This window comes from Bos grunniens, chromosome 7, assembly GCF_055505025.1.
Source record: "Bos grunniens cultivar Pamir isolate PY7600 chromosome 7, Bosgru_T2T1.0, whole genome shotgun sequence".
Lineage (NCBI taxonomy): Eukaryota > Metazoa > Chordata > Mammalia > Artiodactyla > Bovidae > Bos > Bos grunniens.
Genome location: NC_141171.1, coordinates 107,977,951 through 107,992,415, shown reverse-complemented (window position 1 = coordinate 107,992,415; position 14,465 = coordinate 107,977,951). Strand labels below are relative to the sequence as shown.

General features: G+C 37.6%; 1 protein-coding gene across 21 annotated transcripts in view; it reads right to left on the bottom strand.

The window, feature by feature from the left end:
• FER (FER tyrosine kinase) overlaps nt 1-14,465 on the bottom strand; it is a 458,023-nt gene that overhangs the window by 296,163 nt on the left and 147,395 nt on the right. For 17 of the 21 annotated variants that reach the window (XR_015168400.1, XR_015168398.1, XM_086413354.1 and 14 more), the window contains one exon: nt 8,318-8,507. Coding sequence is in view for 15 of the 21 variants with exons in the window: in XM_086413354.1 (XP_086269480.1) it covers nt 8,318-8,507 (190 nt within the window). In the remaining 6 variants the exon portion in view is untranslated. Of the gene's footprint in view, nt 1-8,033; nt 8,204-8,317; nt 8,508-14,465 lie in introns of all 21 variants that reach the window. The other 4 variants (XR_015168399.1, XR_015168396.1, XR_015168397.1 and 1 more) reach the window with 2 other exon arrangements.

The window sequence follows — 14,465 nt, the reverse complement described above, 5'->3', positions numbered from 1 at the left end:
AAAGGGAAGCTGAAAGCAAGAATGTATTCACCTATAAGACTGAAACACTAATGTCAATATTAATATAGTAATTAATATCCATAACTTACATTGTTTTCAGATTAAGAAACTTTTAAATTATTTTAAAGTAAAATCTAAACCTATATAAACTGCACAAAACCCTCTAAAATGGATCTTACATATAATCTCCATTTATATACATAGAAAAAGTATAGGATTTCACCAAAACTGTCTTAATAACAAAATATTATAAACCATGTACACATGTCATTCTTTGCTCAGAATCTTATGTCCCTGAGTCAGCATCACAGTGCTCACCATGGTCTGCGCGGCTGTGTGATCTGAACACTGGCCGTTTCCCCGACCCTCCCCTGCTTCATCCGGCTCCAAGCGCACGGCCGTCCTGGGTGCTCCACCAACACAAGAAGCAAACTCCTGCCCCAGAGCCTTCCCGCGGCTTTTCCCACCGCCTGAAATATCCTCACCCCAGGCAATCCCACCGTTTACTCCTTCGTCATGTCAGATCTCTGTGTAAACACCACTTGATCAGTGAAGCCATATTCAACCACCATCCATATAAAACACCTCCCAGCACCCTCTTCTTCCTTCCCGCTTCATTTTTCTCCAAAGAACTTACCACCACCTGACTACATGTGTGTGTGTGTGTGTGTGTGTGTGTGTGTATACACACACATATAGAAATATAAATTTACTGTCTGTCTGCTTCAGTTAAGAGTGCAAGGTCCATGAGAACAAAAAAAAGTTTATTTTGTTCACTACTGCATCCTCAGAACTTAGAGTGGTAACTGATAGCTGACATGAAATAAATACTTATTTGTTGAACAAATAAATGAAAAAAAGAAGTATATATTCACTGTTGTAAATGATACTTAAAATATATTAAGCAGAAAAGTAAACAGTATTGTTATATGCTTTACCATTTATGTCAAAAGAGCAGAAAACATGTGGTATAAATTCATGTTTATATCTGCATACAATGCTTCTGGAAAGTTACCTCTGAGGTAGGGAACTGAGGACTCACAAAAGGACACTTAGACCCCTGTGCGCGCATATGTTCTACATATTCAGAGAAATTAATTACAATGTTTGCCTTCATAAATAAGAAATACAAACGATAATCCAACAGAAATATCTATAATTCATAATTAAGAACTCAGTAAGTATCTAACAAATTAATTTAAATGTGAACTAAGGTACATTATTAGAAAAAGAAATGAAGTAGAAACGTGTTTTAACAGTATTTCATAAAACATAAAATACATAATCTCATTTCAGTGTCACAGAAATCCTGGCAGACAAGTTGGGTACACATTTGCTCCTTCTATGGGAAGAAAAAACCAACTCAGAAAGGTTAAGTAACCTCCCAAGAGCCCCACAGCAGAGGCAAAGCTCAGCTCAGGTCTCCTGGTCTCAGTCTGGCACTTTGCTCAGCACGTTTGACAGTAAAGCTTGGAATTAACATTTAACTTCTATGTTTAACGAAAGAAAATGTACCTGATGATGAAAACAGATAAAGCTTCAATAATGTTGTCAATATGAAATCTCAATTGACAGCATTCCAATTCAGGGACTAACTATAAAAACTGGAAATACATTGAACACTGTGGTAAAACGAATTATCACTGAATCGTAACGGCAGATAATATTTAGTCAACAAACAAGATATTTTGTTGGTTGAAACGTAACAAAACAGGATTTTACTGACAGTGCTGTTCAATTAAGCATAAATCAATAAAATACATAGAGAAGATAAATTTATATTGTGCATTACGCTAGTAAAAGGGCTTAAAGTGTACAACTTCAGAAACATCAAAGTAAAGGCAATTATCTTACAGTATAGCTAAAAACATTTAAAAAGAACTCATTCCATGGTGCGATCAATTCTAGCTATATTTGACATATAAAGGAGATTGAACAAAAATCATTATATTTGGCCTAATGTACACACTGCTATAAAGTAAGATAATTAGATTACTCTGGAATAAAAAGGAAGTGCAATTCCTCAATTCAACAGACACTGGTTGAAAATTTATCATGTTTTACAACTAGAGAGCTAAAAACAATCATGTAATACTTTTTAACAGATTGAGAGAGAGAAAGCAAGAGAGTAAAGTCAGGCAATATTTAGTCAGGGACTAGAAATCTTGGTATTGCCATCATTATCCAAGGGCAGCCAACAAAGAGTTTACCCTTCTACTCTGCCCCAAAAGGCAGATTCTTCTGCCTGCAGAGCTAAAATTGAAGAATAAGATAAAATAATCCTTGGGTCCATAGAACATTGAAACAACACAAAATGCCTTTAGCATTAACAGCACATTTAATCAATCAATAACTCAATTAGATAAGAAAGGATTTGTCTTCTAATTCACTTCTCAAAGTACAGTTTCCATTGCACAGTGGTCCCTTCAGGACACTCTGAAAAAGGATTGAGAAAGGATGGGACCAGTATTTCCAGAGAGAGAGCATTCTGTGCTATAGTTCTCTTGGCCATTTGATACAGAAAGTTCAGCAAAGTCCTGCAGTCAAATCAGGAAGTGCCCTAACCTGGCAGGTCCAAAACCACAGAACTCGTTTCTCCTTGGAGCGTGTTTTGAGGACACCGAACTCTCTCGACTTTCTGCCCCCTCACTGGGCACTCCTCCTCAGTTTATGCCGACTCCTCATTGTCCGGACCTAACGTGCAGCGCCCCAGAGAGCAGCCCTTGCTTCCCTTTTCTTCTCTGCCTCCTTCACTTGGTAACCTTCTATGGTCAAATAGTTTTAAACACCATTTGATGCCTGCAACTCTCAAATGTATATCTCCAGTCCAAAACATGCTCTGGAACTACCAAATTTCCACACTGGTTGGGTGTTTCTTTTATTTTTCTCTCTTTTTTTGGAAAGACAAACAGAACCCTTGCTCTTCCTCATCAAGGCCACTCTGTGCAGTCCTACCCCACACTTGAAACAAACACTGTTCCTCTAGAGCTCCTCCTCAAACCTGAAAACTGTTCTCGAATCTTCTCTCTCATACCCCAGACTAAACCCACAGGAAATCTCATGGGCTTCCCTGGTGGCTCAGCTGGTAAAACTGTCTGCTAGCAATGCAGGAGGCCCGGGTTTGATCCCTGGGTCGGGAAGATCCCCTGGAGAAATGGCAACCCACTCCAGTATTCTTGCCTGGGAAATTCCATGGACAGAGGAGCCTCGTGGGCTATAATATAGTCCATGGGGTCGCAAAGAGTCAGACACGAGTGAGCAACTTCACTTTCACTTTCAGTCATCAAACCACACTCAGAAACGAATCACCTCTCACGGCCTCCCATGACGCCACCCTCAGTGTGTCATCGTCTATCTCCCAGGTGTGGCAAAAGCCCTGTTCTTCCAACCTTATCACCTTTAAGTATATTATCGACACAGCGATCACTGAAATCACAAGTCACAGTATGTCCATCTTCTGTTATAACCTCCTCATCCAGTGGCTTCCCTTTCATTCAGAGAAAACGCATGACCCTTCATTATGCTGGAGAAGGCAATGGCACCCACTCCAGTGCTCTTGCCTGGAGAGTCCCAGGGATAGGGGAGCCTGGTGGGCTGCCATCCATGGGGTCGCACAGAGTCGGACACGACTGAGCGACTTAGCAGCAGCAGCATCTTCATTATGCTCCCGGGACCTGAGACCTGCTCTCATCGCTTCTCACTCTCATTCCCTCTCCTCTTACCTTGCCCCTGCTCAGAGCTCCTCACTATACCCTGGACAGTCCAGATAGGTCCCTGCCTTTGTCTTTGACATAAACACATCCTCTGACTAGAATGTTCTTCTCCTGGAAATTAAGCAGTTTACTAGCTTCCCAGTTCAAGGTTTGGTTCAAATGTCACTTTCTTGTGTAAAAATTGATCACTGGATGCCTTTGAACGCTAAGCAGGACTATGAGGTATTTTATTTTATCTACTATTTTTATTTTATGCAGTAGGAATATATTGTATTTATTTAATAACACTCACACATTTGTAGTTATTAAAGCAGCATATGTTGTTTTCAGAAATCTTGAAAATTAAGAAAAATAATAGAAAAAAATTTCCACCAAGCAGAGATTCTGTGATGACTATTTACCTATTATTTCATTTTTTTCATTAAAAAGAACATTGTTAATATTAAAATGTCACTTTCTCAAAGGTGCTTATCTTTATTTCCATTTAAAATTGTATCCCAAAAAACAAAATTGTATCTCAACCTCTGAGCCACTGGGCCCCCGACCCCCTACCCTGCTTTGTCTTTATACCCTGGCATTTAGCATCTTCCAATATGATATATAGACTTCTCCGGTGGCTCAGACGGTAAAGCGTGTGTCTACAATTCGGAAGACTCGGGTTTAATCCCTGGATAGGGAAGATCCCCTGGAGAAGGAAATGGCAACCCACTCCAGTACTATTGCCTGGAAAATCCCATGGACGGAGGAGCCTGGTACTCCATGGGGTCACAAAGAGTCGGACAGGACTGAGCATTCATTCAATTACAATTACAATATAATATACAGTTTATTTATTAAGTGCCACTCACCACAGAATGTAACTCCTAAGAGTCATTAGTTTTATGCACTGATATATTACAAGCATATAAAAATATCTTTGACACATAGTAGGTGATCAATAAATACTGCTTTAAATGTATAAATGAAACACACGTGTCCACAAATAATAGGTAATTACTGTGCAGTGTTGTTTTTGTTGTCTGTTAGTTGCTCAGTCGTGTAGATTCTTTGTGACTCCATGGACTGCAGCCTGCAAGTCTCCTCTGTCCAAGAAATTCTCTAGGCAAGAATACTGTAGTGGGTAGCTATTTCTTTTTCCAGGAATAGAACTCATGTCTCCTGCTTTGCAGGCAGAGTCTCTACTGTCTGAGCTACTAAAGAAGCCCTTACTTTTCAATACTTAATATTTATCATTTCCTCCTTGGTATTTTGGCCAAAATTAGACTTAGGTGAAAAAGACAACATTAGAGGATCAGCTTCCCTGGTGACTCAGACGGCAAAGAATCTGCCCGCAATGAAGGGGAATCGGGTTCAACCCCTGGCTCGGGAAGATCCCCTAGAAGAGGGAATGGCTACCCACTCCAGTGTTCTTGCCTGGAAAATTACATGGACAGAGGAGCGGGGTCACGAAGAGGTAGACACAACTGAGCGACTTTCATTCTTGCTTTCCTGGCAAAGATGTTTATATTACTTGCCTACACAATTCTTTAGATCTGTTTATTCTCATAAAATTACAAAGTTGAAATAAATGTCAATACATCTAACAGCCTAACGAGACTTCTAACCATGATTATCTGAATCACCTTGGAATTTTTTAAGAATATACAATCCATGGCCCATCTCAGCAGTACAGTTCCTTAAGGACGCTCTTTCACAGAAGCAATCACCACTGAGGAGTCTGTATTTTGGTTAACATTGCCATTAACTAGGAAATGTAGAATAGTTAATAGTTTATTAGCTCAGCTAATAAAGAATCCACCTGCAATGCAGGAGACCCCGGTTCAATTCCTGGGTTGGGAAGATCCTCTGGAGAAGGGACAGGCTATTCACTCCAGTATTCTTGGGCTTCCCTGGTGACTCAGATGGTAAAGAATCAACCTGCAATGCGGGAGACGTGGGTTTGATCCCTGGGTTGAGAAGATTCCCTGGAGGAGGGCATGGCAACCCACTCTGGTTTTCTTGTCTGCAGAATCCCATGGACAGAGGAGCCTGGCAAGTTACAGTCCATGGGGTCACAAACAGTCAGACACAACTGAGAGACTAAGTACAGCACAGAATAGTTAATAACTTGCTCTTAAATAATATTTAGGCCAAGCTTCACTATTTTTCACTATATTATGGTTTAATTTTTAGTTCTTCCAATTCTTCCAATACTCAACTAAATTTCCCTTATTGAAATACAAAGATATCATTTGTAAAGATAGAATTTATAAACAGGAAAAACCAATGGGCCTGCTTACCTGAATTTCAAGCATTTTGGTAAAATTACTCATAATGCTTAAACAGACGTTTGGGGAAAAACGATTTATAGTTTTAATATTTTGGCTTTTTGAATAAAATGAAAAGTTATATTCTAATTATTACTGAAAGGCTGAATTATGCAAAGATTTCATTGGTATATGTGGGAGTATTACTTAGTTGTAAGAACTACTAACTGAAAATAGTTTTTACTTGTTTATAAAACATACTGTAGAATCTCATCAACTGGCATCAATTGGTGGAATGTCCTGTTTGATATATAAAATGTTACTTTATTACCTTAAACTACACACAGCATTTCTTTGTAAATTCCTTAAAGACTTACTAAAGGCATTACTTCAGTGAATAGATAAGATGTGTAGAAACACACAGCATTTCAGCTATTTAAAATAAATTGAATAAAATGAGACACCTGATATCACTTTCTAAACATTCATAAGATATTATCATCATTTAATAAATGGGTACAGGAGAAGGTCTGAAAGTACCAGAAAGCAGTTTAGTCTCTTAAACTGTATTATGTTGTATTTCAGTTGGGTCCAATTCTTTGCGACCCTATGGACCATTGCCAGTCAGGCTCCTCTGTCCAAGGGATTCTCCAGGCAAGGATACTGGAGTGGGTTTCCATGCCCTCTTCTAGGGGACCTTCCCAACCCAGGGATCAAACCAGATCTCTTGTTTCTCCTGTACTGGCAGGAGGGTTTTTACCACTAATGCCACTTGGGATCACAGTATTATATATACTCTTTAAAACACTATTTATTCATTTATTGAAAAACCTCTTCTTCAATGATTATCAAAGATAAAACTCTAAAGGATTATGAGTTCTTAATGAAATACTTAATGAACTATTATATTTTAAATTGCAAACTCTAGATTCTAGTTGTAGTTATAAAATGGGGATACGTTACCATTTAGTGACAATCTACCACTAAATCAGGCTATGAAGGAACCACTCCCACAGCCACATGGGGACAAGGAAATATTATAAACCATACTCAGAGAATAAAAGCTTTACTAAGGTTTGAAAGCCAAGCAAAAGAATGACCTTCAGAAGTTTCTCTGAAAAAAAAAAAAAAAGACATATACCAGATAGTTACCAAAAATCATGAAATAAGAAAATTAACCTAGTAGGGGCCTTGGTCTATATAATAAGATCCTTATTATCTGGCAGGACAATAAGGAGAGCAAAGAATTATACTTCACAATGTATTGCATAGATCACTATGGCTCAATTAATTTAAAAACTGCAATAATCACAATAACTTAAACACTTCATATTCATATCCAGATTTATCTGGAATTGGAAATTTCAAATGCAATCTTTTTTCCTATGGAGACATTTCCTATGAATTCATTTAACAGCTAAATGGTACTATTTAGAATAACATGAACTAAAAATTATTCAAATACATCTATAGCATCATTAACTGTAACAGTTCTACTCATGGACTGCATCCAGTTACTCAGTTACTCACAGAGAAAACCAAGGACACAGCTCAGTCCTTTTCAGCCCTGGCACTGTTAATATGTGAGGCTGAGTATTTTTTTGTTGGGAATAAGAAGAGAGGGGCTGTGATGGGCATTGTGTGATATTTAGCAGCATCACTGGCCTCTATCAACTAGATACCAAAAGCATCCACCAGCTGGGAAAATCAAACATGTCTGAAGATATTTCCAAATGACCAGTGGGTGTCAAAATTGTCTGTTGATAGAAACAATCAACATAAGAGGAAAGAAGGAGGAAAGGAAGGGGAAGAGAGAAAAAGTACTTACACTAAGCATTCTTAAACAGTTAATAAATCTATATAAAATAAAGTTGAATTACTAGTTGCTAGATTTAAATGTGTTTATTGTAGTTAAAAGATATTTATAAGAAAAAATCTTTATAAGCAAAATCAATGTTTTGTATTGTGAAAACAGCAAAAACATCATCAATCTCAGATAAACTTCTACTGTTCTTAATAAGAAAAAATCAATAAATATCTTTTTCTTATTTCTACCTTAAGAATAACACCCTACCTTCCTGCTGTATCCCAGGAATAAAAACAATTGCAGTCTTTGTTTTCAGATTTAAAGGCAAGAGAAGAGCTTTTTCCTCTGACTCTACAGGTGGTTTCTGAAAGTGTTCTCCAGGTGACCTGAGGTGACCGACAAGTTTATTTTGCATTTACACACAAGTTTAATAGGACCTGCATATTAACAAGAGTAATAACTTGTTATAGCAACCAAAAATAATTTTTGTATTCACTTATTACCTGTATACAACTCTTTCAACTTTCTCATCTGTTTATGCTTTGGCTTACCATAGATGTAACTGATCGTGCGTCTTCTTCATAATTGACTACTGGAGGTGGCTCTTTCCCATCATTTTCTTGCACTTTTTGCTCCAGCAATTCTTTCTGTGCTGTAAACTTTGCCTCGGTGCATCTCAGCTGCTGGACTGACTGTTTCAGCTCTTCAAGTGTCTGTTTTTGGCTTAGCAGAAGTACAATACTAAAAGAGAACACATTTAATATAAATTATTTCAACTACTCTAAGAAATAAAGACTGTGAAGGAAATCATATCCTGTATATGTGTAGATTATGTTCCTTTCTTCATTTTCCTCTTTATAAGAGTCTTTCAGAACTATAAGAATTATGAAACTAAACGGATTTTGAGTCATCACAGTAGTTGTTAAACATTAGCATTTACAAAATTAAAGGAAGTTTTTGGAAGCAAAAACCAAATTCAAAATGCTTTCAAATTATTACGATCCATGGCACTCATTTTATTTTACAGTAAACCGTCCACCTCACAAAGTACAGACATGTCGGTCCAGAAATGCAGAGCCTAAAATGAATTAACATGACTGAAGCAGAATCTTAATTTATTTTAAATCTCAAACGGAATATAGCTAAAATCAGATTTCTGCCTAGAGAATAAATCAAATCAAGGTGACAGCTGGAAGCAAGCTGTGTGCCTATTGTGAGGATCGTGTGCTCTAGGGAAAGTTTTCTGACAAGGACTACCGAATACGTGTAAGCCCTCAAATCTTCCAATATACACCATTAGAAAGATAGTAGACCTCTTCATTCCTCCTTTAGAGTTTTACCCTTCAAGGCTGTCCCTAATAGGAATTTCAAATTAATTTGCCCATCTTAAAGCCACAAGAAAACAGGTAGCAGCGGTGAGAAACATCTTGAAGATGCTGTCATATTTAGTATATTAGTATCTGAAAGAACTGTGCCACGCACTGTTGAAAGCAAGTTAATAATAGATTACAGACAGTTTGGAAAAAGACAGTCTCTTTAGCAAATGCTTCTGGGAAAGCTGGACAGTGCATGTAAATCGATGAAGTTACAACACACTCACCACACACAAAATAAACTTAAAATGGCCTAAAGACTTAAATGTAAAACCAGATGCCTAAAAATCATAGAAGCGATCATAGGCAACGTGGTCCTACTGCATAACATAGAGAACTATATTCAGTACTCTGACAAACCACCATGGTTTGTCAGAAGAGAGCATTTTTTAAAAGTATATTCGTGTATAACTAAAGCACTTTGCTGTATAGGAGAAGTTAATACAACACTGTAAATCAATTATACATCAATTTAAAAAAATTGATCAAATACATGAGAAGATAAGCCACAGACTAGGAGAAAAGATATACAAATGACACATCTGATAAAGGACTGTTATCCAACATATACGAAGATCTCTTAAATATCAGTAATAAGAAAATAAGCAAACTTCTTTAAAAATGAGCCAAAGACCTTAACAGATACCTTACAGATATACAGATGACAAATAAGCATATGAGAAAGTGCTTCACATTCTATACTATCAGGAAAATGGAAGCTGAAACAACAATGAGACAGTATTAGACGTTTACGAGGAAGGCCAAACCCCAGAACACTGCCACCCCCACCTGCTGGCGAGGGTGTGGCCTGGAATTACTGACGGGCACGCACAATGGGCAGCCACTCTGGAAGACAGGCTGGCAGTTCCCTGCAAACTAAGCATACTTTTACCATGGGATCCAGCAATCCTATTCCTTGGTATTTACCCAAAGGAGTTGAAAACTTACGCTCACATAAAAGCCCACACATGGATATTTACAGCAGCTTTATTCATAACTGTCAAAACTGGGAAGCAACCAATATGTCAGTCATCAGAAGAAAGGATAACTGTACAAGAGAATACGTTTCAGAACTCAAAACAAGCCACTAGACCACTGAAGACATGGAGGACTCTTAAAAGTACATCATTAATCGAGAGAAGCCAGTCTGAAAGGCTGCATAACGCACGATTCCAACCACGTGACACTCTGTACCAGGCAAAACTATATAAAGAGACAGTAAAAGGACCACGGCCACCAACAGCTGGGGCTGGGGGATGCACTAATGTGTGGAGCACAGAATATCTTAGTAAAAAATGCCATATATGATGCCATAATGATGGGCATAGGTCATTATACACTAATTCAAACCCACAGAATGCACACCACCAAGAGTGAAGCCCAATGCAGACTACGGACTTAGAATGATACTGATGGGTCATTCCAGATTCGTCAGTTGTAACAAATCTGATGCTCTGGTGGGCAGTGCTGATAATGTGGGAGACTATGTATTGTGGGAGAAGTGTATCGGAAATCTCTGTAACTTCCCCTCAGTTTTGCTGTGAAATTTAAACTCCTCAAAAAAAGTCTTAAATTTTAAAAATGATGTATCTGTACAGATTTAATAGAATGGCTCGGATAAAAAGTAATGACAAGATCAAATGCTGGTGAAGATGAGGCGAGATTATCACTAATACATTGCTAGTGGTAATGGCATGTGCATGCATGCTAAGCCGCTAAGCCAATTCAGTCGCATCTGACTCTTTGTGACCCTAGGGACTGTAGCCTGCCAGACTCCTCTGGCCATGGGGTTCTCCAGGCAAGAATACTGGAGTGGGTTGCTCCTTCAGGGGACCTTCCCGACCCATGGATCAAAGCTGTGTCTCTTATGTCTCCTGCATTGGCCTAGGGTTTAATGGGATCTTTCTGCATTAATTATTCCAACTACATGAGTGACAGTTGCTCAGTCATATCCGACTTTCTGCAAACCTATGGACTATAGCCCACCAGGCTTCTCTGTCCGTGGGATTCTCTAGGCAAGAATACTGGAGTAGGTTGCCATTTCCTTCTCCAATGGTAATTATCTCCATTAAAAACTAATTTAAAAATATGTATCGCTGGGAGCTCCCTGCAAGTCTAGTGGTCAGGATTCAGCACTTTCACCGAGGCAGCCCAGGTTCAATCCCCGGCTGGAGAATTGACATGCCACAAGCTACACGATGCGAGCAAACAGAGAAAAGGAAGTTTCACTACTACTGGTGCTTCCTGTTGTACTGTGAGGATTTTATTATCTCATATACCTTGGGTTCTTAAGTAATCTCTTTTAAAACAGGCCTTTGAAAATTTTTCTTCAGGAGTTCTAAATATCTATTGCGTCATATAAGAAATCACTTGTGAACATTTTGAGACACTATCCTAACGCCAAGAATAGGAAATACATAAAATGGAATACTACGCAGCATGAAAAGAATGAAATGCTGCCATTTGCAGCAACACAGTCGGACCTAACGAGGATCATACTAAGGGAAACGAGTCAGAATGTAGACAGATACCACACGATGTCACCTACATATAGAATCTAAACAAGTCAGAATGTAGACAGATACCACACGATGTCACCTACATACAGAATCTAAACAAGTCAGAATGTAGACAGATACCACACGATGTCACCTACATACAGAATCTAAACAAGTCAGAATGTAGACAGATACCACACGATGTCACCTACATACAGAATCTAAACAAGTCAGAATGTAGACAGATACCACACGATGTCACCTACATACAGAATCTAAAAAAGAAATGATAGAAACTAACTTATTTACAAAACAGAAAACGACTCACAGATGTAGAAAACAAACTTAATGATCACCAAAGAAGAAAGGTGGCAGAGAGGGATAAATTAGGAGTTTGGGATTCAAATATATACACACTACTATAAATAAATTACATAATCAGCAAGGACCTACTGTATAGCACAGGGAACTCTACTCAATATTCTGTAATAACATACATAAGAAAATAATATGAAACGGAATGGATATATATACACAGATAAACGAATCATTTTGCTGTACACCTGAGATTAACACATTATAAATCAACTATATTTCAATATAAAATAAAAATTTAATAAATAAGTAAATAGATAAGCATCCTGGCTTTTAATTTAGTTGTTTTTAAGAACAATGAGATTTGGGGGAGGTAGATGCCCTATTATATAGCTCTAGTCCAAATGTTTTCTAGTTAATACATCTGATCAGCAAATTAAGGAGCAATATTACCTTCATCCAATTAAGTTCACTGAGCTCTACGTATAATGACCATTTCAAATACATTATCATCTTATTATTGTTTAATAATTACTTTAAAAAAATATTGCTGTAATCACTATATAATTATTTTACATGCTTACAATACCATTCAGCAAACGAGCTATACATATTTCAATAAGAAGTTAATTATAATAAATGCATGATTGTATAAAACAAGATGCACAGGAAGCTATAAGTAAATCTGAAACATGCAAGGGATCAGGATTTATGCATGTGCTATTTCCTCCCTATTTCTGACTACTCTTTCTACGCACTCTTCACCTGGTGAAAACTGATAGTGTTAGATGCTCAGTGGTGTCCAACTCTTCACGATCCCATGGACTGTAGCCCACAAGGCTCCTCTGTCCATGGGATTGTCCAGGCAAGAATACTGGAGCGCGTAGCCATTTCCTTCTCCAGGGGATATTCCTGAGCCAGAAATCAAACCTAGGTCTCCCACACTGTGGGCAGATTCTTCACCATCTGAGCCACCAGGGAAGCCCTTCTACCCTTAGGTCTCAGCAAAAATGCCATTTCCTAGAAGACCCCTGATCACCCACATTAAGCGAGTGCTCCTCCGTCATTCTTCTACCTGACCTTGTTCCATAGCCACTATCACACCTGTTACTATCTCATTTTGTGTTGGCCAACTCCACAAAAGCACAAGCTTCATGAGCCACGTGCCCACGTGTGTCTTACGTTTCACTGCAGTCATAGCACCTAGTAGATATAACTGAAACATTCTGAGACAAAAATAAAAAACAGATACCTGAATTTGCAAACCAGAACAATACTCCAGATGGTTCAAGCATCACCTTCACTATAAGCTGGATGTGAATCTTCTCAAGTCTCTGAAAATTTCTGGCCCTCAGATACCACATAATTTGCAAGATTAGATGATCAAATTGATTTCTCTAGATTCCACATGGCTCTAAAAGTTATGCTTTTATAATGTGTAAAGTATTTTTAAGTACCAGGTGATAATGGTACATAACTATACAAAACTGAATTATCATTCACTCTCTGGAGTCAAATCAAGCATTAAAATGAGTAGCAACATTACCAGTTCTTTATGCCAATGAGTCATAAGTGACATATGCCTGGTATATTTTCCCATAAACTATTTTCTAATACAGCAGTCAAGGATCATATATCAGGAAAAAATGGATACTACTTCCAGTTGAATAAGCATGTTTTGAAGTAATAAGTAACGATATGTATAACAGAGTGACACTTTGTGTTGTGTTAAATTATACCACTTCAAAAAGTTGGTTTTATTTCTTTCACCTTATTTCTTAAAATAAAAATTTGCAATAGCTATATTTCAACTAAGACCTGCATTATTTATATAAGCCAAAAATCTGTGCTTCTTGGTGTGAATTTCATGTCACATAAAAACCATTCTTTAAGTTCATTTTTCATTTTATATAATTCATTTATAAGAATCAAAGGTATCAGATGATTTTTCATGTAGTTTTATTTTTTCACTGTATTATGTTTTGGAGAAACCTAAGCCAAATCTAAATTCAAAGGTTTTAACATTAGTCTCTCATATGTTATACTTTTCATAAGAACATGAGTGCTATTTATAATAAGTAAAAATTCACATAATTTCATTAATTTAGAGATCATTTAAGAAAGGCAAATATATAGGATATTTTTAGTCTTGGGGGAAATGTAGTTTTGTTTCATTGTTTTATTACTTTTAACTAACATGATATTTAAAGCTAAAAAAGTTCTGGAGTAAAAATAAATCTTTGAAATTAGATGAAAATTGCTTTTAATCATATATTTAAATAAGTATCTGTAGACATATATACAGGGCTTCCCTGGTGGCTCAGTGGTAAAGAATCCGACTGCAATGCAGGAGAGGCAGGTTTGAGCCTTGGGTCTAAAAGATCCCCTGGAGAAGGAAATGGCAACCCACTCCAGTATTCTTGCCTGGAAATTTCCATGGATAGAGGAACCTGGCAGGTACAGTCCATGGGGGTCACAAAAGAGTCGGACACGACTTAGTGGCTAAACAGCAA